Below are 27,301 nucleotides of genomic sequence, written 5' to 3' on the forward strand. Positions count from 1 at the left end.
TGGCCACTGATATGTTTGTGTGTTGTGACTCATATGATGTGTTGAACATACCAACTGCTATGTTTTGGTTAGTGGTCCGTTGCAGGTAATTTATCATTCCTTTCCGACAGGATATTCACCTGGGGGATACTCAGGGGTTGGCTTGGTTGGCTAATTGAGCTAAGGTACTTTGTTTGACTTAATTACTTCTATCTGCAATATGGCAGGAAAGTAAAGTTGAATCTGTCAGTTGCTAGGGTGATTTATTTAAAGAAAATGTTGTTGAAATCGAAAAGATATGTTCCTTGAAAGATAGTCTATAATCCTGGAATGAAAAAAAAAATGTAATATTTTTTGACAGATAATGTATTTCCCCAGAGAAATAGATGACATGAAATTGAATTGTAGATGATGAAATATGTTTTTTTTTCTATCATATAGTTTACTATGGGCTTGATGTCATACTGTTCCTTGATGGCAGATTAACTTTTGATGACCCTTGTAACCCTTTCCTCTAGTCTGAATGGAAAAGTGGGCATCTCAGAATCAGATATGATGGAATAGCCGGAGAAATCTCTCTGCCGGTTTTCAATGCTGGAGCCTCTTGTGATTTACAAGTTAAGACAGAGTCATGTTAATGAGAGCATGCCATACTGCAAGACTCAGAATCTGATTGTCACTCCGAATTTAGCACCGAACCATAGGGGTCAACCAGCACCGAACCATAGGGGTCACCAAATGCCACCACGTTACTAGTAAACAAACAGGAATCACTCGTCAGACGATTCCAAACCAAATCTGTTTTTCTCTATCAAAATTTCCTGTGTGTTTCTCAGACATGCGGGGGAGATCATCTGGAAATCCTCTCTGTGCCATAATTGTATCCTGTATCCTTGTATCATAAAATAGGATGTTTCCCTGAACTAAGCTTAGGGTCACTTTTTCCCTACAACACACTTATCCTATTCAACTCTAGGAAGCATTTTATGACATGGGAAAACGGACTGACTAGCATTTCCCCATTAGTCACCATGGGAGTTGCCTTGCCTTACTTTTCCCTTTACACAATATTGGTGTAAATATATATATTCACATTGGTGTCCAGTTCCAAATGATGCCACAAACACACAGACATTCTCACTCTCTTTACTCTCTCTGTCAGCTGTGGGCTCCGCAGTGCTGCTCTGTCTTAACCATGGGGTTTATGGGCAGGTAATTGAAGTGGCATTAGCTCACGCTGATAGTGCTCCAATTAAAGAGCTGTGCTGTGTCTGTGAAAGTGAGCACCCGCAGCTCAGCCAGGAAGAGACCAGGGTGCACCAGTCCACAGGTAGTAATACCACATGAATAGAAGACTGCCGCTGCGTCCCCAAATGCCCCCGCAGAATGCTGTACACCGGCTGTCAAAATCCAAAGGTTACAGGTTTGGAGTGGCAGTTGGGGATGTCAGAGTTGGATGTAGATGAACTAAACTGGCTGCTTCAGTTTGTTCTGCCCCCCCCCCACAACCCACACACACACACACACACTGTTAGCATCTGAGAGGAGAGTCTACTTGGTAGTAGTAGGTTACCAAAAACCATTCAGCAATTTTATTTGACAATGGGGGAAAGTAGTATTAGCATAGGTAGTGCAGTACAAGTAGTGTTATGAAGCAGACTAACTCTGTACAATGTCACATCAAAAGGAAAGATGGCTGTGGTCCATGTGCTTGTTCATTTTCTATTTCTGCTGTGCGCCACATGCATGTTGAATGAGCAGAAGCTGTGAGGATTACAGGAATTCTATCATGGCGCTGTCTGTCTCCTCCCACCCAAAGGTCACCATGATAACCCAGGCTGTTCTCTCTCTCTCTCTCTCTCTCTCTGTGATTCTGTCTACATCTCTCTCTGTCCTTGTTTTAAAAGTATTCGATATAGAGCCAGTTTGGATGAATAAACTTTATACATCTTGGTGCAGATCAAATCCAATTCCCGCTAAAGCATGTCTTCTCATTAATTCCGATTGTTCAATAATGTGATAATTAATTAATGGTAATATGCTTTCCGGTATCTTATGAGGATCTGTATTATGTTCTATTGCATTAGCTGTTATAGCAGTAAAATTAGGTCATGGTGTGATCCAGCGTTAGGAGCATTAGTTCAATCACTTCCTGTCTCTGAGGAGGGATAACCAAGAGCGGAGACTGAGGGCAATGGAGGAGAAAAGAGGCCTGGGTTTATATGAAAACTGTTATGGACGACGAGAAGGAACGAAATACAAATCCTACAGAAGGTAGGAGGAGGGATAAACATCCGCCCTCTTATCAGAACATCTCTGCACCGCCACCGCTTTTCTTTAGTTTTCCCATTTTGGTTGTAAAACGCGTCTGGAAACAGAAGATATCACAGATGACTGGAGTTTCACATCTAGAGGATGCTGTAGCTGCAGAGCTGTGCAGTGTGCTCCCTACTACTGCCACTGCTGCTGCAATATGTTACCATGAATAAATAAAGCAGCTGGGCTGAGAGTACGATAGCAGAGAAAATAGCATTCATACAGCGTGTACAGGTCGTGGGAGACTGTTGTGGAGTAGTCTAGTCTCTGTAATGCATGGGGGATTATTAAAGTGAAGTTAGGCAGCAGGCCTATTGAGCCACATATAAATAATTCAGCTGACTGAGGCTCTGCTTGCAAGTCATGTCAATGGCATGGATTGTATGGCTCACACCTGGTTGGGCACCCTAAGCCGATAGTTAGCTACTTTTGTATTCCAGGTATGGATTTTAGAGGGGCTTTGGTTGAGGTGACACAAAAGCCCAGTGGGTAAAAGCCCACTTACAGAATGTGATTTTTTAAAAGCCTGTAGACTAAAGGATTGTGTGGAGTGTCAGTATAAATGTTTTACTGTTAATGCTGAATTATAGCTGAGCACTGGGTGAAATGAGCTGGCAGTCAAGTGGATTGTTGTTTTGCTACCCAAAATGCTAGGCTTTGATATCATACCTTGTGAATGTGATGATCAAGGAAAATGCTGAATGCTTACAGAAAGGGATAGGGATGTTATGTACTTGAGTGAAGACCCAAAAGCGGTTTTAACAGAAAACAGAGTTCTTTAATGAAAATACAGGAATGGCATAAATCCTCTTCCAACGTTGTCAGCGGAACAAAAAGAACGTTAGTATAGTGCAGGATGCTCCTGCCAGGCAGACTCCGACAGGACAGGACAAGGTGGAAGCAAACGAGACGACAGCTTGCTTCTGGCATCAAAAAACACAAACAAGAATCAGACACTGAAAGTAGCAGGAACAGAGAAAGAAATAGAGACCTAATCAGAGGGGGAAGAGAGAACAGGTGTGAAAGAGTGAATGAGCTAGTTAGAGGAGATGTAGAGCAGCTGAAGAATGAGAGACAGAGAAGGTAACCTAAAAAGACCAGCAGAGAGAGAGAATGAAGAGAAAGGACAGGAACAGACATAACAAGACATGACAGTACCCCCCCACTCACCGAGCGCCTCCTGGCGCACTCGAGGAGGAAACCTGGCGGCAACGGAGGAAATCATCGATCAGCGAACGGTCCAGCACGTCCCGAGAGGGAACCCAACTCCTCTCCTCAGGACCGTACCCCTCCCAATCCACTAGGTACTGATGACCACGGCCCCGAGGGCGCATGTCCAAAATCTTACGAACCCTGTAGATGGGTGCGCCCTCGACAAGGATGGGGGGAGGGACGAGCGGGGGCGCGAAGAATGGGCTTAACACAGGAGACATGGAAGACCGGGTGAACGCGACGAAGATAGCGGGAGAAGAAGTCGCACTGCGACAGGATTAATGACCTGGGAAATACGGAACGGACCAATGAACCGCGGGGCCAACTTGCGAGAAGCTGTCTTAAGGGGAAGGTTCTGAGTGGAGAGCCATACTCTCTGACCGCAACAATATCTAGGACTCTTGGTCCTACGCTTATTAGCGGCCCTCACAGTCTGCGCCCTATTACGGCAAAGTGCCGACCTGACCCCCTTCCAGGTGCGCTCGCAACGCTGGACAAAAGCCTGAGCGGAGGGGACGCAGGACTCGGCGAGCTGAGATGAGAACAGCGGAGGCTGGTACCCGAGGCTACACTGAAAAGGGGATAGACCGGTAGCAGACGAGGGAAGCGAGTTGTGGGCGTACTCTGCCCAGGGGAGCTGTTCTGACCAAGACGCAGGGTTACGAAAAGAAAGACTGCGTAAAATGCGACCAACAGTCTGATTGGCCCGTTCGGCTTGACCGTTAGACTGGGGATGAAAGCCGGACGAGAGACTGACGGAAGCCCCAATCAAACGGCAAAACTCCCTCCAAAATTGAGACGTGAACTGCGGGCCTCTGTCGGAAACGACGTCAGACGGAAGGCCATGAATTGGAAAACATTCTCGATAATGATCTGAGCCGTCTCCTTAGCAGAAGGGAGCTTATCGAGAGGAATGAAATGAGCCGCCTTAGAGAATCTATCGACAACCGTAAGAATAACTGTCTTCCCCGCTGATGAAGGCAGTCCGGTGATAAAATCTAAAGCGATGTGAGACCACGGTCGAGAGGGAATGGGAAGCGGTCTGAGACGGCCGGCAGGAGGAGAGTTCCCAGATTTAGTCTGCGCGCAGACCGAACAAGCGGCGACAAATCGACGCGCGTCACATTCCCGAGTGGGCCACCAGAAACGCTGGCGAATGGAAGCGAGCGTACCCGAACGCCGGGGTGGCCGGCTAACTTGGCAGAGTGGGCCCACTGAAGAACGGCCGGACGAGTAGGAACGGGAACGAACAGAAGGTTCCTAGGACAAGCTCGCGGCGACGGAGTGTGAGCGAGTGCTTGCTTTACCTGCCTCTCAATTCCCCAGACAGTCAACCCGACAACACGCCCCTCAGGGAGAATCCCATCGGGGTCGGTGGAGACCTCAGAAGAACTGAAGAGACGAGATAAAGCATCAGGTTTGGTGTTTTTGAGCCCGGACGATAAGAAATAACAAACTCGAAACGAGCGAAAAACAGAGCCCAAGAGCCTGACGCGCATTAAGTCGTTTGGCTGAACGGATGTACTCAAGGTTCCTATGGTCAGTCCAAACGACAAAAGGAACGGTCGTCCCCTCCAACCACTGTCGCCATTCGCCTAGGGCTAGCGGATGGCGAGCAGTTCGCGATTACCAACATCATAGTTACGTTCTGACGGCGATAAGCGATGAGAGAAAAACGCGCAAGGATGGACCTTGCCGTCAGAGAGAGCGCTGAGAAAGAATGGCTCCCACGCCCACCTCTGACGCGCGTCAACCTCAACAACAAACTGTCTAGAGATGTCAGGTGTAACAAGAATAGGTGCGGATGTAAAACGATTCTTAAGAAGATCAAAAGCTCCCTGGGCGGAAACGGACCACTTAAAGCACGTCTTAACAGAAGTAAGGGCTGTGAGAGGAGCTGCCACCTGACCGAAATTACGGATGAAACGACGGTAGAAATTAGCGAAGCCCAGAAAGCGCTGCAGCTCGACGCGTGACTTAGGAACGGGCCAATCAATGACAGCCTGGACCTTAGCGGGATCCATCTTAATGCCCTCAGCGGAAATAACGGAACCGAGAAAGGGACAGAGGCGGCATGAAAAGTGCACTTCTCAGCCTTCACATAAAGACAGTTCTCCAAAAGGCGCTGGAGGACGCGTCGCACGTGCTGAACATGAATCGAGAGAGACGGTGAAAAAATCAGGATATCGTCCATGTAAACGAAAACAAAAATGTTCAGCATGTCTCTCAGGACGTCGTTAACTAGTGCCTGAAAGACAGCTGGAGCGTTAACGAGGCCGAAAGGAAGAACCCGGTATTCAAAGTGCCCTAACGGAGTGTTAAACGCCGTCTTCCACTCGTCCCCTCCCTGATGCGCACGAGATGGTAGGCGTTACGAAGGTCCAATTTGGTGAAAAACCTGGCTCCCTGCAGGATCTCGAAGGCTGAAGACATAAGAGGAAGCGGATAACGATTCTTAACTGTTATGTCATTCAGCCCTCGATAATCCACGCATGGGCGCAGGGACCCGTCCTTCTTCTGAACAAAAAAAAACCCCGCTCCGGCGGGGAGGAGGAGGAGACTATGGTACCGGCGTCGAGCGAAACCGACAAATAATCCTCGAGAGCCTTACGTTCGGGAGCCGACAGAGAGTATAATCTACCCCGGGGGGAGTAGTTCCCGGAAGGAGATCAATACTACAGTCATACGACCGGTGTGGAGGGAGAGAAGTGGCCTTGAACGACTGAACACCGTGCGCAGATCGTGATACTCCTCCGGCACCCCTGTCAAATCACCAGGCTCCTCCTGTGAAGAAGAGACAGAGGAAACAGGAGGGATAGCAGACATTAAACAGGTTACATGACAAGAAACATTCCAGGATAGGATAGTATTACTAGACCAATTAATAGAAGGGTTATGGCGCACTAGCCAGGGATGACCCAAAACAACAGGTGTAAAAGGTGAACGAAAAATTAAAAAAGAAATGGTTTCGCTATGATTACCAGAGACAGTGAGGGTTAAAGGCAGCGTCTCACGCTGAATCTTGGGGAGAGAACTACCATCTAAAGCGAACAAGGCCCTGGGCTCCCCTAACTGTCTGAGAGGAATGTCATGTTCCCGAGCCCAGGTCTCGTCCATAAAACAGCCCTCCGCCCCAGAGTCTATCAAGGCACTGCAGGAAGCAGATGAACCGGGCCAGCGGAGATGGACCGGAAAGGTAGTGCGTGATCCAGAAGGAGAGGCCTGAGTAGTTGCGCTCACCAGTAGCCCTCCTCTTACTGATGAGCTCTGGCCTTTTACTGGACATGAGGTGACAAAATGACCAGCGGAGCCGCAGTAGAGACAGAGGCGAATGGTGATTCTCCGTTCCCTCTCCTTGGCCGAGATGCGAATACCCCCCAGCTGCATAGGCTCAGCATCCGAGCCGGCGGAGGAGGGTGGCAGTGATGCGGCAGGTGGCAGTGATGTGGAGAGGGGAGCAACGGAGAACGTGAGCTCCTTTCCACGAGCTCGGCGACGAAGATCAAACCGTCGCTCTATGCGAATAGCGAGAGCTATTAAGGAGTCCAGACTGGAAGGAACCTCCCGGGAGAGGATCTCATCCTTAACCTCGACGTGGAGACCCTCCAGAAAACGAGCGAGCAAAGCCGGCTCGTTCCAGTCACTAGAGGCAGCGAGAGTGCGAAACTCAATAGAATAATCCGTTATGGATCTATTCCCCTGACATAGGGAAGACAGGGCCCTGGAAGCCTCCTCGCCAAAAACAGAACGGTCAAAAACCCGTATCATCTCCTCCTTAAAGTCCTGATACTGGTTAATACACTCAGCCCTCGCCTCCCAGACTGCCGTGCCCCACTCACGCGCCCGTCCGGTAAGGAGAGAAATGACGTAGGCGATGCGGGCTGCGCTCCTGGAGTAAGTGTTGGGCTGGAGAGAGAACACCACATCACACTGAGTGAGGAATGAGCGGCACTCAGTGGGCTCCCCAGAGTAACACGGCGGGTTGTTGATCCTGGGCTCCGGAGACTCGGAAACCCTGGAAGTGGGCGGTGGATCGAGGTGGAGTTGGTGAACCTGTCTTGTGAGGTCGGAGACTTGGACGGCCAGGGTCTCAACGGCATGTTGAGCAGCAGACAATTCCTCCTCGTGTCTGCCTAGCATCGCTCCCTGGATCTCGACGGCGGAGTGAAAGGGTCCGGAGCCGCTGGGTCCATTCTTGGTCTGATTCTTCTGTTATGTACTTGAGTGAAGACCCAAAAGCGGTTTTAACAGAAAACAGAGTTCTTTAATGAAAATACAGGAATGGCATAAATCCTCTTCCAACGTTGTCAGCGGAACAAAAGAACGTTAGTATAGTGCAGGATGCTCCTGCCAGGCAGACTCCGACAGGACAGGACAAGGTGGAAGCAAACGAGACGACAGCTTGCTTCTGGCATCAAAAAACACAAACAAGAATCAGACACTGAAAGTAGCAGGAACAGAGAAAGAAATAGAGACCTAATCAGAGGGGGAAGAGAGAACAGGTGTGAAAGAGTGAATGAGCTAGTTAGAGGAGATGTAGAGCAGCTGAAGAATGAGAGACAGAGAAGGTAACCTAAAAAGACCAGCAGAGAGAGAGAATGAAGAGAAAGGACAGGAACAGACATAACAAGACATGACAAGGGATGTGTAATGACTTTATTGAGGAAAAATGTATTTACTATGCCTGTGATATGTGGTTGTCCCACTTAGCTATCTTAAGATGAAGGCACTAACTTGCTCTGGATAAGAGCATCTGCTAAATTACTAATATTAAAAATCAGAAATGTAATGCTTACAGGGAAAGGGATGGGGATGTGTAATGCTTACAGGAAGGGATGTGTAATGCTGACAGGAAGGGATGCGGATGTGTAATGCTTACAGGAAGGGATGTGTAATGCTGAAGGGATGGGGATGTGTAATGCTCAGAGGAAGGGATGCGGATGTGTAATGCTTACAGGAAGGGATGTGTAATGCTGACAGGAAGGGATGCAGATGTGTAATGCTGACAGGAAAGGATGTGTAATGCTGACAGGAAGGGATGCGGATATATAATGCTGACAGGAAGGGATGTGTAATGCTGACAGGAAGGGATGCGGATGTGTAATGCTTACAGGAAGGGATGTGTAATGCTGGCAGGAAGGGATGGGGATGTGTAATGCTCAGAGGAAGGGATGCGGATGTGTAATGCTTACAGGAAGGGATGTGTAATGCTGACAGGAAGGGATGCGGATGACTAATGCTGACAGGAAGGGATGTGTAATGCTGACAGGAAGGGATGCGGATATATAATGCTGACAGGAAGGGATGTGTAATGTTTACAGGAAGGGATGTGTAATGCTGACAGGAATAGATGTGTAATGCTGACAGGAAGGGATGTGTAATGCTGACAGGAAGGGATACGGATGTGTAATGCTGACAGGAAGGGATGTGTAATGCTGACAGGAAGGGATGTGTAATGCTTACAGGAAGGGATGTGTAATGCTGACAGGAAGGGATGCGGATGTGTAATGCTTACAGTAAGGGATGTGTAATGCTGGCAGGAAGGGATGGGGATGTGTAATGCTCAGAGGAAGGGATGCGGATGTGTAATGCTTACAGGAAGGGATGTGTAATGCTGACAGGAAGGGATGGGGATGTGTAATGCTCAGAGGAAGGGATGGGGATGTGTAATGCTGACAGGAAGGGATGGGGATGTGTAATGATCAGAGGAAGGGATGGGGATGTGTAATGATCAGAGGAAGGGATGGGGATGTGTAATGCTCAGAGGAAGGGATGGGGATGTGCCATGCTTACTTTAGCATCAAGATGAGGACTGTCATATGAGTATATCAGATATCAGATATGTCTATGCTCAGATATCCACACTGGCCAGGGAGTTCTGTGTCATTGTGAGTGCATTATGTCTCACAAACAGATCTGTAATGAGAATGAGACAACAGTGCTCAGTATTCACCGGCGCGACCTTTGAAGTATCTTAGCCCTGATGACTGCTTTTTTTTTTTTTTTTTTTTTACATTGCTCCAAATGAACAGGAAAATATTGTGCTTGCTTTGTTTTTATTTTAATTTTATTTTTTACACCATTTAGGACCTGAGGCTATCTTTGGGAAGAAAGCAAAAGGACAATTGAAGAAAAGCCTGAGACCAGCCGGTCGGTCTCAGAGGTAAATTGAATAATAAGCCTTTCTGGTGGAAGGCGAAGGAGGGATGGAGCGAGAGAGAGAGAGAGGAAGTGAAGAAAGAGGGGGAAAGACTAGGGAAGGGACAAGATGAGAGGAAGGGGGTGTGTGGGGCAGGGTGGAGGAGGTACAACCAAATTGACTGATACCAGAAATCAAATTTTCGGCCTAGGGCTGCATGGCAAATGCTTCTCTGACATTTTATCCTTGATTGTGTTAAATTTCTCCTCTGCTAAGCTGCAGCAGATGGAGGTTAACATGGCTCATAGACATTGTCGAGTCTGTGGAGGAGATGGGGATTCTGACACTTTTATTGCCTCTCAAAAGCCAGCCAGCTCAATAAGAGAGAGAAAATATTTCCCAGAGTGTTTTCATCAACTGCTAAGTGTGTGGGGAAACGAACGGTTTAGGTTTTGCACTCATGTATGTTATACGAGAGTTACATTGTTATAATGAGGAGGGTTTTGTAACTTTAAAATCTATTGTACAAATCTATATTTGTACATATATAAAACTTAAGTAGCCTAGTGTTGAAAGGATTCCTGTTGTTGACATTTGAAATTGGCTGTAAATATCCTGATTTTAAATACTGTGGAATCAATATGACATTTACTGTGGTTTCCTAGCTAATCGTGTTATTCGTTTCCCTGAAAAATGCAATGCTCGACAATGGAGATACCCTTCCACACAGAACTTACTAGATTTCAACTGGACATATTCCTATCAACTGACTTATTTCCTATCTATGACCATGTGCTACTGGCCAATTAGGGCTGTATTGCTGTGGGGGTGGGGATGACTTGGTAACCAAAGCATACATTCTAATGAAGCCTGGATATTCTACTAGAAACTGACACATGTATACTGCATCATGTTCATATTCATTAATGCAAAGTAGAAAATGTTAACGGCAACCTAATGAATACAACCCAGAGGCCTCTAATAGACACATTTCCTAGAGCCTGCTCAGAAGCGAACATGGCTCACAGATACATTAACACAATCAATACGAGCCTTGAACCTCGGGTCAACACATGTCATGATATAACACAATCTCACACTCAATACAAGCAAATACGTATATTATTGAACATAAATGTGACATATTAGGTAACTTCCCTTAGTCTCTCCCAAGGTGACCCTCAATGATGTGTGTATAATGATCCCGAAGGGAAGCATGTGTTGTATTCCCAGTAGTCATGCAACAGCCTTATCAGTGGTTATATTATTGGAAATCATAGATAGGAGGGGAAACGGAAGGGGATGGGGGAAAGTCCAACCCACTGACTAAAATAATACAATTAAAGACAGTACAAAATAAAGAACAGTGGAAACTGAGGAGTCATGGTTGGAGAAATGAAAATAATCTTCTATGGAGGGATTTTAGTGCCAACAGAAATTGTATTTGAATTCCATAATTTTGAAAATGCACACATTTTTTTCATTGAATTCAAAAATTGAACTTGTATTTCATGATTTCAAACTGAATTGAATGAATATTGCATTCATTTTAAAATGCAATTTCTATTTAATTCAATATTTAAATTCAATATTTACTATATATTCAGTTTCAATATGTTAGACATTGCATTATCTGTGTATCAAGTTTACAAACTATAATTTTGTAACGAGTGCGCTGAGAGTTGGGAAGCAAGTTCAGGGAGTGAGTGTTTTAATAAATAAAAGAAACAATGAACATGAAACACAAACAACGCGCCGACATTGTCACATGGAATGACGCTGGAGAGACGAAGCAGGTTCTGGGAAGTCAAACATTTAATAAAGAACGGACATGGAACGAGACAGGAACAGCATCAGCAAACTAATAATACAGACAAAAAACAATCAATGCAGAAGCAGGGAACAGAGCTGGGGAACTGACCTGGAGCCAGGTGAGTGTCATGAGGTGCAGGTGCGCGAGACAATGGTGACAGGTGTACGGGATAATCAGCTGCCTGATGACCTAGAGGCCGGAGAGGGAGTATAAGTGACAAATTTCTAGTTTATATAAATGTCATATGTTCAACTTCAGATTCCGTTTTCAAATTCAGTTCTCTAAATTCAGATTCAAAACCAGAGACAACATCCTTACCAGCAAGGCAGAGCCGCATTTGCCCCAGTAGATTGGAATCTGGTGTGGCACCACCACACCACTTTCAAAGCAGCAGCATCGAATGCGTTTGCCAGACATATTCATATTCATTTGCCAGACATATTCACATATTCATATGTCATAGAAAAATGTAAAAAAATATATATAACATGTTTTGTAAAGGAAAAGAAAGCAGGCGTTTCTTATTTGACACGTTGACATACCTTCCCCAATTTCAGCCCATTTGCCTTTGTTTTGTTTTGTGAATACAACCCTGTCCCTGGGATTTCAAGCGGTAAACCCCACACTCACAGCGGTGGGTTCATTTGTCAGTCACAGTGCTATAATAGCTACAGCCTACAGAGCCTCATCAACCCTGCCTTTCAACAACTACGTTTGGTTGCATAAGCACCTCATTGTTTGACTTAGTTTCTTTCTTTGCTCACGCTCCTCTCCTGCCTACCTGGTTTCCTGCCTCATGAGAGAGAAAACACAAATTTAATGGAAAACAAGGTATGTCAATAAAAGCAGTTAATAAAAGCAGTTTAGTCGTCCTCTAGAACTAGCTAGAATGATCCAATCTATAGCTAGCTAACAAAACTACGAATGTTATCTTTAGTAGCCGAGCTAGATAGCTAACATTTACTAGCTAGTTTGATGCAAACATGCGGCAGGCAGCTAACGTTAATAATTTAGACTCACTGAATAAATGTGTTTGGCACAGGATATAGAAAATGAAACAATCTGTTGCTGCTACCCAAGGCCAAGGGGTACTGACGTTCCTGAACGGTTAGTCAGCCAGTTTGTTAGTTCAGTAATGTTGGCATATTATTTTATTTCAACTGCAAGTCTTAAAAGTAGAAAAAACTACAAATTCCACTACAGAGCAGTCTACACAGACAATATGAACATATTTGTCCAGCCAAAAGAGATGGATGGGTAATGCAAAACAAGAGAATTGATGTGGCACCATAACTTTCACAAATACAGAGACTGGTAGCCATTATGGCGTCAGTCTTTTTTAAGTAGCTAGTTCATTGTGACACCTACTGATATACAGTGCCTTCAGAATGTATTCTTACCCCTTGACTTATTCAACATTTTGTTGTGTTATAGCCTGAATTCAAAATGGTTTAAATATATATTTTTTTCGTCACACATCTACACACAATACCTCATAAAGGCATAATGAAAACATATTTTAAATGTTTTTCACAAATTTCTTGAAAATTAAATAGAGAAATATCAAATTTACATAAGTATTCACACCCTTAAGTCAATACTTGAATATACAAGCAATTTTACAGGCAATCTGCTCCTACAGTGAGCGCCAGGGAACCAACCTCTGGTGGGCCAGGTGAACAACAGTGCTTTTATGACTTAAAAACTTTGTTACAAAGTCTACTGTGTATAGTGTTAAATGTAATAATTCATAATTGCAGGAGAGCACTGTAACCAGATGAACAAATAATAGGTTTCACGCCATAAATTCAAATACTTTTTTACATTGTCCGTCTTTTTGATTTTTCAAAGTCCACAGCTTAACATTGTGTATAGAGTGAAATTAATATTTAAAGACTGTAACGGCGTTCTTCGTTTGTCGAAAGAAAGTCGGACCGAAATGCAGCGTGGTGGTTACTCATGTCTTTAATGAATGAATCGCGGTACATGAAATAACTGATATAAATAAATAACAACAAAACGGAACGTGAAACCTAATTACAGCCTATCTGGTGAAACTACACAGAGACAGGAACAATCACCCACGAAATACAAAGTGAAACCCAGGCTACCTAAATACGGTTCCCAATCAGAGACAACGAGAATCACCTGACTCTGATTGAGAACCGCCTCAGGCAGCCAAGCCTATGCAACACCCCTACTCAGCCGCAATCCCAATAACTACAAAACCCCAACACGAAATACAACAACATAAACCCATGTCACACCCTGGCCTGACCAACTAATTAACGAAAACACAAAATACTAAGACCAAGGCGTGACAGAACCCCCCCCTAAGGTGCGGACTCCCGGACGCACCTCAAAAACATAGGTGGGTCCGGGTGGGCGTCTGTCCATGGTGGCGGTTCCGGCTCGGGACGTGGACTCCACTCCATAAATGTCATAGTTCCTCCCCTTCGTGTCCTAGGATTGTCCACCCTCGCCGCCGACCATGGCCTAGTAGTCCTCACCCAGAACCCTACTGGACAGAGGGGCAGCTCGGGACAGAGGGGCAGCTCGGGACAGAGGGGCAGCTCGGGACAGAGGGGCAGCTCGGGACAGAGGAACCCCAGCACTGATAGGAACCCCAGCACTGATAGGAAGCCCAGCACTGAGAGGAAGCCCAGCACTGAGAGGAAGCCCAGCCAGGCAGTTGAATCCGGCAGATCCTGGCTGGCTGGCAGTTCTGGCAGATCCTGGCTGACTGGCGGATCTGGAAGAGTCTGGTTGACTGGCGGATCTGGAAGAGTCTGGTTGACTGGCGGATCTGGAAGAGTCTGGCTGACTGGCGGATCTGGAAGAGTCTGGCTGACTGGCAGATCTGGAAGAGTCTGTCTGACTGGCAGATCTGGAAGAGTCTGGCTGACTGGCAGATCTGGAAGAGTCTGGCTGACTGGCAGATCTGGAAGAGTCTGGCTGACTGGCAGATCTGGAAGAGTCTGGCTGACTGGCGGATCCTGGCAGACTGACGGCTCTGGCTGCTTCATGCTGACTGACGGCTCTGGCTGCTCCATGCTGACTGGCGGCTCTGGCGGCTTCTTGCAGACTGACAGCTCTGACTGTTCCATGCAGACTAACAGCTTTGGCAGCTCCTTGCAGACTGGCAACTCCATGCAGACTGGCAGCTCCATGCAGACTGGCAGCTCCATGCAGACTGGCAGCTCCATGCAGACTGGCAGCTCCATGCAGACTGGCAGCTCCTTGCAGACTGGCAGCTCCTTGCAGACTGGCAGCTCCTTGCAGACTGGCAGCTCCATGCAGACTGGCAGCTCTGACTGCTCCAAGCAGCCTGACAGCTCTGGCCGCTCCATGCAGACTGACAGCTCTGGCCGCTCCATGCAGACTGACTGCTCTGGCTGCTCCATGCAGACTGACAGCTCTGGCTGCTCCATGCAGACTGACAGCTCTGGCTGCTCCATGCAGACTGGCAGCTCTGGCTGCTCCATGCCGACTGACAGCTCTGACTGCTCCATGCAGGCTGACAGCTCTGACTGCTCCATGCAGGCTGGCAGCTCCTTGCAGACTGGCAGCTCCTTGCAGACTGGCAGCTCTGGCTGCTTCATGCAGACTGGCAGCTCAGGCTGCTCCGAACAGGCAGGAGGCTCCGGCAGCGCTTTAGAGGAGGAAGGCTCTAGAAGCGCTGAACAGGCGGGAGACTCCGGTAGTGCAGGAGAGGAGAAAGGCTCTGATAGCGCTGAACAGACAGGAGACTCCAGCAGCGCTGTAGAGGAGGAAGGCTCTTGTAGCGCTGAACAGGCGGGAGACTCCGACAGCGCAGGAGAGGGAGAAAGCGCTGGCTGCGCTGAACAGGCGAGGCGCACTGAAGGCCTGGTGCGTGGTACTGGAACTGGTGGTACTGGATCAAGGACACGCACAGGAAGCCTGGTGCGGGGAGCTGCCACCGGAGGACTGGTGTGTGAAGGTGGCACAGGATGGACTGGACCGTGAAGGTGTACTGGAGAGCCTGAGAGCAGGACTGGCACAGGACGTGCAAGGCTAGGTAGGTACACAGGAGGCCTAGTGCGTGAGGCTGGCACATTTTTCACCAGCCGACTAACACGCACCTCAGGACTAGTATGGAGCGCTGACCCAGGTGCCATTAAATCCCCGACACGCTCCGTCGGACGAATCTTGTACCTAAAGCACCAAGCTAGCAACTCCCTCATTACTCTCTCCTCAAATTTCCCCATTAACTCCTTCACAGTCTCTGCTTCGCTCACCTCCAACACCGGTTCTGGTCTCCTCCTTGGCTCCTCACGATAAACAGGGAGAGTTGGCTCAGGTCTGTCTCCTGACTCAGCCACTCTCCCTCTGAGCCTCCCCCCCAATACATTTTTGGGGCTGACTCACGGGCTTTCCTCTGCGCCGTCGTGATTGCCTCTCCAACTCCATTCTCCTATAGCCCTCTTCGCACTGCTCCAGCGAATCCCAGGCGGGCTCCGGCACTCTCTCTGGGTCGACCGCCCACCTGTCTATTTCATCCCACGTTGTATACTCCATACTTATGCTGTCCATAACGTCCTCCCTTCGCTGCTCCTGCTGTCGCTGCCTGTTACCACGCCGCTCGGTCCGTGTGTGGTGGGTGATTCTGTAACGGCGTTCTTCGTTTGTCGAAAGAAAGTCGGACCGAAATGCAGCGTGGTGGTTACTTATGTCTTTAATGAATGAATCGTGGTACATGAAATAACTGATATAAATAAATAACAACAAAACGGAACGTGAAACCTAATTACAGCCTATCTGGTGAAACTACACAGAGACAGGAACAATCACCCACGAAACACGAAGTGAAACCCAGGCTACCTAAATATGGTTCCCAATCAGAGACAACGAGAATCACCTGACTCTGATTGAGAACCACCTCAGGCAGCCAAGCCTATGCAACACCCCTACTCAGCCGCAATCCCAATAACTACAAAACCCCAACACGAAATACAACAACATAAACCCATGTCACACCCTGGCCTGACCAACTAATTAACGAAAACACAAAATACTAAGACCAAGGCGTGACAAAGACATTGTGACCATTCTCTGCATAACGCTCAGCCCTGCTATAGTAGTTCACTAAACTACAGAGTATGTTGTCCATTGAAGCTGTTGTCTCTGGCTTTTTTGCCACATCACTTTTGAACTTCGGGTGCCACCTCTGCATTAAAGAATGGTAGAAGAGGTAGAATAGAATCAAACGCTCTCTGTGTTAAACAGGTTTCTGGCGGTTTCTGAAACCAATGTGGCATGTTGAATTGATTTTCTTCCTATGAATTTGGCTCTAGAGTTTGAACTGTTTGGGCTATAAGCTATTATGACCCCTTTCCTGAAAGCCAAGACTCTCTGGAACGTGGGTGTGACCCCCTCTATGGTGCTTTACAGGACACAAAGCACATGTTAAAAGGGAGTGTGACAAACACTGCAATTTGGCCCCCATAAGAATATACAGTAGTTGAATAGCCCTGTCACAGAATAGCTTTTCCTCTCCCTATTTATTTATTGCTCTTGTGACTGACTGGGTTCACACCAGGTCTCCTGCATGTCACAATACTCTGTTAGCCCACTTAGCTACAGCCTATAGAGATGAGTTCAGGAAGTTAATGTGAAGGATGACACATTGCTTGCTTAGCGAGTACCGCTTCCCCTGATTCAGCTCATACTGAGACTCGAACTCAGGACCTCTGCCTCGCAAATTCACGTGACTACCCTACTGAAACATTCCAACCAACTGTGCTATTGAAAAAAAGCCTTCTTCAATTTCGCAAGGGGCAACACTTCAGGCTGATGAGTGAGTTTCAAAGATTCCCATCTGCTACATTCACCCTAAAACTCACTCCACAGCAGCCCTGGCATTTGAGCTGAGTGCAACTCAAACTCAGGACCTCTGCCTCAAAAACACACGTGACCGCCCTCCTGAAGCGATCCAACCCATCACACTTTTTAAAAATTCATTCTGCAATTGCGCAAGGGGCGAAACATCAGGCTGAGGAGTGAGTTTCACATATTCCCATCTGCTACACAAGTCTTCAAGATCCAGCAAGGTTACTCGTCAAAAGAGTGTGGTTTGGTGATCCATGCTTACGTGATGAGAACCTTGCCTGAGACCTGAAGACATCATTATAAAGGTAGCATGTGACGGACTGGGTTAAGACGTTTTTTTTTAGCCTGCTGAGCTAAAGCCTAGGCATTGGTTCTGTGACTTGGATGGGTCTCTTCGAGGATGAGGTCAAAGTGGGGTGAAGTGTAACACAGGTGGTTCGGGGACCACGCTTGCATGATGAATAACTTCTCAGAGACCTGAACATTTGCATTGTCTGGCGCATAGGAGACCTGGGTTAGAACCCCATCAGTCAAACTTACACGTCTTCAGGTCTCAGGTTGCTCATCACATGAATGGATCACCAAGCCACCTCTGTTGCTCTCTCATTAAATGGGGTGCACAGATCCTTCTGCTTCTGTTTGCCACAGAAAGTGTTGTTGTTATGCAGTAGGCCTGATTTAGAACCCAGTCAGTTATATTGGTGCCGTGATCTCTGAGTAAGAGGTCAAAGGGGGGTGAAATGTAACTGAGGTCCACGCTCTTTTGATGAGTAACCTTGCTGGAGACTTGAAGACGTCTCCCACTGGGCACAGACATCAGTTTAACATCTAGTTTTGATATACATTTGGTTGAGTTGTAAACTAACTTGAATTCAACATGAAATCAACAACAACAAATCTCCATGTCATTGGATTTAGTTTAAAAGTTGGATGTAAAAAAAGACGAAATGCCCTTAAGTTAATTACTTTTTGCAAATCCAATCAGTTTTCCAAGTTGTTGCAACATCATCATATTGATTTGATTGGTTGAAATGACTTGGAAACAACTTTGATTCAACCAGTTTTTGCCCAGTGGGCTGTTAGCTTCCTGGACTAATCCCTATGGGCTTTAGCTAAGTGGGCTTACACAGTCTTGTGACATGCATGTGACCCGGTTTGAACCCAGTCAGTCACAAGAGAAAGATTAATTAGTGAGTGAAAAAGCTATCCTTAGAAGGGCTATGACAGAGCTATTCAACTCTTTTCTTATAGGGGTCAAGTTGTGAGGTTTGTCACACTCCATTGTAACATGTCCTGTGAGCATCATGGAGGGGAATAGAAGGCACAACCATGTTCCAGAGAGTCATAGCTTTCAGGAAGGAGCAAATAGTTTATAGCCCAAACAGTTCAAACACTAGAGACAAATTCATAGGGCGAAAATACTGTTTAAGACGGAGAGCCTTTGATTCCATCGGTTCTCTTCTACCATTCCTTGCTGGCAAAGCACCAGGATGTTGTCTCTGGTTTTGAATCGGAATTTAGAGAACTGAATCTGAATACACAGACAATGAATGCAATATCTACCATATTGAAACTGAATATATACATATTGAATATAAAACTGAATGCAATATTCATTACATTATATTTCAAATAATGAAATACAAGTTCAATTTATGAATTCAATTAATACAAAATATGAAATTCAAATTCAATGTCCTAATGCAAATTCAAAATGATGGAATTCACTGTTGACACTGACATCTCTCCATAATTTCCCCTGTGGTAGTTGATGCCCTCCAAATACAGTACTGTATCTTTGCACCACCTTCCATCTCTGCGGGAAAGATTTGGTTTATAACACAGACCACGCTGCTCGGAAACAAAGATCACAGCAACAATGCGGGTTCTCTGGGTACCAATTCAAAGACACTTCCTCCTCTCATCCGATCAATCAGTATTCTGTGGACATGCTTTGTCTGTAATCTGTGTGCTGAGCCTGAGTGAGCCACCTCCTTTCCATCCCACTCCCTCTTTGTGTTACATGAACTCTCTTTATAGTCCACTTGGCTGCATGGGAGAATGGATGGGGGTTTAACCTTTACTGCAGTGGATGAGCCCCTTAAGCAGTGAGGCTGTGGGAAACCAGGATTTTCTTAATGAGGTGTGTTGTGTCAGTGTAGGTCTGCCTACTGAGACACTGGAGATCCATAATTACGTTCAATCATGGCAGTCATTGGCACTGCTCAACTCAGATGAATAAATCAAGCCCTTTATTTTCACTTTCTATTTAGGTTCCATCTATGACTAAACTTGGGTTACTGGCAGTAAATTCACAAGATATCTCGCTGAGCCTAAGGGAGTGAGTGTAATGACTTGTACCTGGCCTAACAATGAGCTACAGTACAAGACACATTAAAAATAGGTCCTCCAAAGGATCCTTATTCTGCTTATTTCAGCCATTATCATTAAACACCAAGCCCTGAGGTTATTGCAATCAGAAGTTGCCTTTTCTTAAAGTACATTTCTGTTAACCCCTGTGTAGCCTTCTCAGGCCGAAGGCGAAGTGACACAGATTGCCAATTAAAATCCCATAGTTGTATTTTCTTCCACATTCTACTATCAGCCATCTGGATCGACCCAGCATAGGAAAGCCTGGGACATGTAAACGAGTATATGCATAATTACACATTGATTTACATCAAAATAAGCCTTCTCGTCCAAGATCCCCGCCGGGATGTACATCAGGTTGAAACTACAGCTCAGCACGAGCCACGACCTTCATCTGCCAGATAGCTAGATACTCGGCTTCTCTCTCTGTGAGACTGGCTTTAGGTGCAATGCATCACTTTTTTACTCTGGCAGGCAGATATTAGTCACTTCACAGCAGCAATCATGTCTCACCTCGAGATCTGTGTGAGATTTAGGCTCAGGCTCGAGGTGAGAAACTAACAGCCGCAGCTGGGAAGAACATAGTGAAGCATAAGGTGAATAACTTCTTTCTTCTTCGTCAGAGTATAGGCAAACATAATCAAACAGTGTTTCATTACACTAATACACCTTTACAGTGAAATTGGCCAAATACATTGAAGTAACTGTCAAGTGTTTCCAGATTTCTATGAAATATGACCTGTAATTAATTAAAATATGAGTGAAATGTTTTTCCTTACAAAAAATGGTAATTAAGTATGTTAAAAAGCAGCTTTTCTAGATGGCGGGATTTACCAATTTCTCTTATTGGGCGGGTCAATTGTTTAAAGATGAACGTATTGCCAAAATTCTGTACCTTTTTCAAAGTTTGCCCTTTCCTATTCTCATAGTTTTTTTTCTCAAAACAACTGAACAGGAAGGTCTCATCATTTCTGTGGAACTGTAAATCCTTATGCAGACTATATTCAGAAGGTGGGCTTACTCTACCTGACTTCCTGGTGTATTACTGGGCCTCTCAGTTAAAGAGAGTGTGGGTATGACAAGATACAAGAGCAAATTCATGCTCTTGGAGACAGAGGAATTGTGTATTTCCCCTGGTTCATTGGCATCTATACCTTGTATTAGCCCACCTAAGGCTTTGAAAGGTCTCACAAGCAATCCTTTAATTAAAAACACTCTAAACATATTGACTGAAGTCCTTAAACAAACAGGAGGGCATAGATCTATATATGAACAAACACATTTCTATAATAACCCCATCTTCTCCAAAGCCCTGAGAGATGGTATTATATTTGTATGGTTCAGCAAAATAATTAAAACTTTTGGTCATCTGTATAGAGATGGTTAACTTTTATCCTTCCAACAGCTGATAAACTGTGGCTGGAGAGGAAAGGGGTTAGAAAGGTAGTCCTTCGTACCTCAGTTGGTAGAGCATGGCTCTTGTAAAGCCAGGCCAGTAGGTTCGATTCCTGTGGCCACCCATATGTAAAATGATTGTAAGATGCTTTGGATAAAACTGCCTGCTAAATGGCATATTATAAAAGGTTTCATTTTGTACATGTACTCTGGTCTTCAAGCTCTGATGGGGAATGACGAAGCTCTGAAGACTTGCATAAAGTGGCATGATGACCTTGGTCTCATTTTTGAGGCTGAGAAATTGGAAAATCTCTTTTTAGATGCTCAGCGTCTTTCATTTAACACAAGGCACAAGTTGATGCAATTCAATATTTTACATCGGGTCTACTTTATACCAGAGAGAGAAAGTCTATATATTCCACATTTTGTCCAAGGAGTAAAACAGGGGTGGGCACCCTTTATGCATATGTTTTTGTCCTGCCCCGAATAAGGCAATTACTGAGAAGACATAATTCAGATCTTATCACAGGTCACTAATATGACTGTACCACAAGATCATTCCCTTATTCTTCTCGGAGATGACCCCATTCTACCAGTTAATATTGGTAACAAAACAAGATCTATTAAACTGGCAGTCATTGCAGCCAATAAATGCACAGCTTTTAAATGGAAGAGTGACGTCGCCAAACAAACAGATGTGGCTAAAATAACTAACTTTCTATATTCTGAAAAAATAACGTACAATTTATGTAATAAACCCTTTGCATTTCTTGACGTCTGGGGGGACTTTAATTAGTTTTCAGAGCCTTCAGGCCCACCTGAGCTGCCTCATTATTATTACCATTATACATATTCATGATTGTATTTTTAGTATTATATATATTATTTTTTTGAAAAATGTATTTACTAGCATTGGATGTGAAGGACATTCTGTTTCATTTTTGTTTTTGCTAATCATTTAAACTAATACTGGGTGAGGGGACAGAGAGAGGTGTTCATGGGATGGGGAGCGAAGGGCTGTGTATGATGTGCTCCCATGTAGCCAGTTGTTTTGTGTATGTGTGGGGAATAACGGGGCATTATCTGATTGTTATGCTTTGCTGATGATTGTTAAATTGTAAAAATAAAATAAAAAATATACCCCAACAACAGAATGACCGAAATACCGGTCACTAAAAAGTAAAGTACAGATATCCCAAAAAACAACTTAGGTATTATTCTAAAGTATTTTTACTTAAGTACTTTACACCACTCCTGGACGGGTACTGTAAGAGAGAGCAGCAGATGAAGTCTTCCAACCATGTGTCTACTGCATGCTGATGCAAAAAGAACTGACGACATCAGTTCATCTGTTGTGGATCCCAATGAAGCATGACACTCTCTCCCACCTTCCCATCTCACTCTACTCCCTGATAACTGTTGTGGGTCATCAGCTGGCTGCCCTCAGTGTGTGAACAGTGTACATTTACATCTCCACTACACGCAGAGAAAGGCAGGCAGAACCAGAGCAGGAAGATTGCATGGCAGTGGAACCTACTAGTGTACATAACAATAACTGCAGAAGACTAAAGCATGAAGGCTGCTGCTCAGAAGCATGTTAATGCCATATTACACGCTTCACAGACCATACTATATACATGTTCCGCACGCACAGTGTCCCCATTGGTTCATCTAATCATTGCTGATTATATAAGCATGTGTATACAATTGATACGGTCATTATCTTTTTTGCTCTCCTCCAAGTTGCTCCCTATTTCTGTGCTTGATGATTTTCTCCTCCTCCTTCCAGTTTTTTTTAATAGCCCTGGTGTAATATCCGAGGCACCCTTTCACGGATGTGTTTGATATTCATGAGGATATTTCATTAGTGTGCATGCACTCCAACATATGCACCTTTCTCTTTTGTTAGACTCTTTCTCTTTAGGACATCAAAGGAATGAACATGTGTTTTTCCTGCTCACCACATAATAAGAAAATAACCAAATACATGCAATGCATATAACAATGGAGCCAGTGCATATGTAATGACCACGTGGATCAGTTGTATGGGTTATTTATTAAAGGTTTGTAACTGCTCTCTAGGCTTGGCTGAAGTACCTGCCCTGGGGAGTTGCAATAGGCTATACATACAGCATCTAGGGCTGTACACTGGATGGCTGGCTGGTTGGTTGGCTGACTGTATGGCTCACAGCTCCATAGAAACGGGGTCCCAGTAGAAACAGGGTCATTCGGGTGTGGAGGCAGGGGAGGAAGAGCATCCTCTGAGAAAGAGAGAGAGGCAGCAAGAGAGGCAACGCGAGAGACAGAGTGAGAGTGAGAGAGGCAGAGAGAGAAACAAAGAGACAGAGAGAGAGAGAGAGAGAGAGAGAGAGAGATAGAGAGAGGGGGAGGCAGAGTGAGAAAGAAAGAGACAGAGAGGGGGGGTGAGAGAGGCAGAGTGAGAAAGAAAGAGACACAGAGAGAGGTAAAGTGAGAGAGAGTCATAGCTCTTGTACAGAGATTCAAAGAGGGAGATAGAGGAGAGTGTTCATCACCGGTGAGTGCTATCACTGTAACTTTGCATGATATTAGCTGCTTGTCGATGTACTATTATAACACTGTTGCTATATTTGGGGGAATTAGTGGAACGACTGGGTAAAAATGTGATTTAAAAATGGAAACAGGACAATTTAGGACTTTGAAGAACCACAGAGTAAGCAGTTTTAGTCCGTCCTTTCTCACTGTTGCCCCTGTCGTGTGTTGCCCCTGATGTGCTCCTGTTGTTCCCCAGTGAGAGTCAAGAAATTCAAAAAAATAAAAATATCTTCATACTTCAAATGTGACAAAGAAACAGTAAGATTTTTTTTTCTGTGTTCCTTTTCAAACCCTTTGATGTTTTGCGTTTAAACATCTGTAAGCAAAGCATTACTGGTGTAGTGTACTGTGAGAAGTCCATATGGTATCATCTTACACACTGTGTTTGTATTGATCTCACTGTACTGAACTGTGTCTCAATCCATTACCCTTCAAGGGCATTAAACATATTGCAGTCTGATGAGCAATTGCTACATTGCTGCTCAAGGGCTGCTTAGAGCGAGACGATTGCATGTCATGTGTGTGTGTCGAGTTCATTCACAATCACAGCACTGCAGTCAGTCGGCATGGGTCTGGCTCCAACCCACTCATCAATGAACCTCCAGATTAACACATCAGCCCCAGTGGGATCTATGTGCTGTGCAAACACTATCGCAAACACACAAACCCACATTCAAAATTCACATTCTCAGTGAATGCAGCAACTCTACATGCAGGAGTCTGTGAGTGTTTATCTGGCTGTCATCAGCTGTGGAGGCTCCGACCCTGCTCACTGGTGCAATCACAGCATCACAGCACTGGCAATCAGCACCACTCAGGCCACACTGTCTGATGAATAATGATGACCCTGTGACATGTTGCTGACCGGGGTCTCATGGTGGTGACCTGACTGGCTAACATGGCTGTTGGGCCGTGGTTCTGTTTAGTGTTTACACACTCGGGGTGCAGCTAGAAGCAGCTGCTGATCTGTCTTTAAGTGGAAGAAAGATTATGGGATTATATATGCAGATGTAGGATCTTAATTTGATCACCCTGTCGCAGGATAACTTTTCTGCAATGCAGGAAATGTAAAACTTGCAGTGTATTTGAGGTCTAAAAAGGCTTCTGAAGTTTCTAATTTCCACTTTGAAATGTCAGACTTTATTTTCCCTTAATAAAAATGTATCAATCCCTACAAAAATGTCCATTCATTATAATCCACATTTCCTGTTGCAGCAGGGTTATTGTCCTGCTCTAACAGTAAGTCTAAATCTTAGATAACAGTACATCTAAATGAACTGACAGTGTCATGTTGAGTTGTGCTTTTCTTTAAGCTGTCAAGATGACTTTCTGCATCTGGTTGACTGTCTGCACACACCTGGTGTAGTTCACGCACCTGAGGTTTTACACACTGATTAAGACACTATTATGCTGATCAAAATGTTGCTCCTTGATTATTAACTTTTTCCGCTCAGATCAATCAATGGGCTGTTGTCAACAAATAACCAATTCATGACCTCCTGTCCACCTCTGTCATCACTGATGGCAAAAGCCATAGATCAGTGAGGGCCATGTAATTGTCCAATAGTGTGGCTTATAATCAGCATGGTGTCATATGATATGTTTACGGATTAAGCCATCTAAAGGGAAGCGTGTGATGTCCGATTTATGGCAAAGTTTATGTAACACCTGCCGACTAGGGTTACATAAAATGTCTCAACTACCAGACTACGACAGTTCCCGTTTAATGGGGGGGAACACCTTAACCAGTACATAAGACACAGGTTTCTGAAAGGCCACCTATTGAGCTGGGTCATGAGCAATGCAATGGAACAGGCAACACTATAAAAAATATACAATTATCTTCTTTCAGTTATAACAGTTAAAACCAATTGGCCATGTTCGGTTTCAACTTTGCCAGTATAAATAACAGTCAATGATACATACCCGGGTGGTGGCTTACGCAATATTCAAGACATTTATAATACCTAGGACTACAATCGCGTTACTGTCACTTTAAGCTTCAAGAGCTAAAATGGGTGGATATTGGTGTGAGGAGGGAGGTCAGTTCTAAGGGAAGTGTATCACTGCAATGGGAAGCAGAGGGCAGGCGGGGAGAGATAAGATGAGGGTTGGTTCAATAACTAGCATAGCTAATGCAGACTGTGTTCCCTTATTCAACCCTAAAATTGCCACAAGCATATCGGCCTGTTGTTTCCTGTACACACATCTTTGAAGAATGGGATCTAACACAAACGACACAGAGAGATAAACCAATACTATTTCAGGAAGTAATATAACAGCAGCCATCCTCTCAGAACAGAGAGTGCTTCAATGGACAAAAGGAACACTTCAAGGAAGAGATAGACAAAAAGCATAGGGAATGGTCTATACAATCAAAATAAAATAAAATTGTATTTGTCACATGCGCCGAATACAACAGGTGTAGGTAGACCATACAGTGAAATGCTTACTTACAAACCCTTAACCGACAATGCCGTTTTAAGAAAAATACCCCCAAAAAAGGAAGAAACAAACGTAACAAATAATTAAAGAGCAGCAGTAAAATAACAGTAGTGAGGCTATACACATGGGGTACCGGTACAGAGTCAATGTGCGGGGGCACCGGTTAGTCGAGGTAATTGAGGTAATATATACATGTAGGTAGAGTTATTAAAGAGACTATGCACAGATAATGAACAGAGAGTAGCAGCAGCAAAAAAAGAGGGGGTGGGGCAAAACAAATAGGCTAGCTATCTGTTTAGATGTTCAGGAGTCTTATGGTTTGGGGGTAGAATAAGTTTTGTTGTGCCCTCTTCACGGCTGTCTTGGTTCGCTTGGACAATGTTAGTCTGTTGGTGATGTGGACACCAAGGAACTTGAAGCTCTCAACCTGCTCAACTACCCCCCCCCCCCCTCCCCCGTCAATGAGATTGGAGAAGTGCTCGTTCCTCCTTTGTAGTCCACAATCATCTCCTTTGTCTTGATCACGTTTAGGGAGAGGTTGGTGTCCTTGCACCACACGGTCAGGTCTCTGACCTCCTCCTTATAGGATGTCTCGTCTTTGTCGTGATCAGGCCTACCACTGTTGTGTCAGCGGCAAACTTAATGACGGTGTTGGAGTCGTGCCTGGCCGTGCAGTCATGAGTGACAGGGAGAACAGGAGGGTACTGAGCACGCACCCCTGAGGGGCCCCAGTGTTGAGGATCAGCGTGGCAGATGTGTTGTTACCTACCTTTACCACCTTGGGGTGGCCCGTCAGGAAATCCAGGATCTAGTTGCAGAGGGAGGTGTTCAGTCCCAGGGTCCTTAGCTTAGTGATGAGCTTTGAGGGCACTATGGTATTGAACGCTGTAGTCAATGAATAGCATTCTCACATAGGTGTTCCTTTTGTCCAGGACAGTGTGAAGTGCAATAGAGATTGCATAATCTGTGGATCTGTTGGGGCGGTATGCAAATTGGAGTGGGTCTAGGGTTTCTGGGATAAGGGGGTTAATGTGAGCCATGACCAGCCTTTCAAAGCACTTCATGGCTACAGATGTGAGTGCTACGGCTCGGTAGTCGTTCAGGCAGATTACCTTAGTGTTTTTTGGGCACAGGGACTATGGTGGTCTGCTTAAGACATGTAGGTATTAAAGACAGACAGGGAGAGGTTGAAAATATCAGTGAAGACA

At 45.2% G+C, this 27,301-nt stretch overlaps 1 protein-coding gene across 1 annotated transcript in view; it reads left to right on the top strand.

The window, feature by feature from the left end:
- Positions 1-27,301, top strand: part of LOC135529381 (synaptotagmin-6-like) — a 51,767-nt gene that overhangs the window by 253 nt on the left and 24,213 nt on the right. The window contains exon 2 of the mRNA XM_064958156.1: positions 23,582-23,610. Coding sequence (XP_064814228.1) covers positions 23,582-23,610 — 29 coding nt within the window. The remainder of the gene's footprint in view (positions 1-23,581; positions 23,611-27,301) is intronic.

The sequence above is a fragment of the Oncorhynchus masou genome, chromosome 5, assembly GCF_036934945.1.
Source record: "Oncorhynchus masou masou isolate Uvic2021 chromosome 5, UVic_Omas_1.1, whole genome shotgun sequence".
NCBI classification, from domain to species: Eukaryota; Metazoa; Chordata; class Actinopteri; order Salmoniformes; family Salmonidae; genus Oncorhynchus; species Oncorhynchus masou.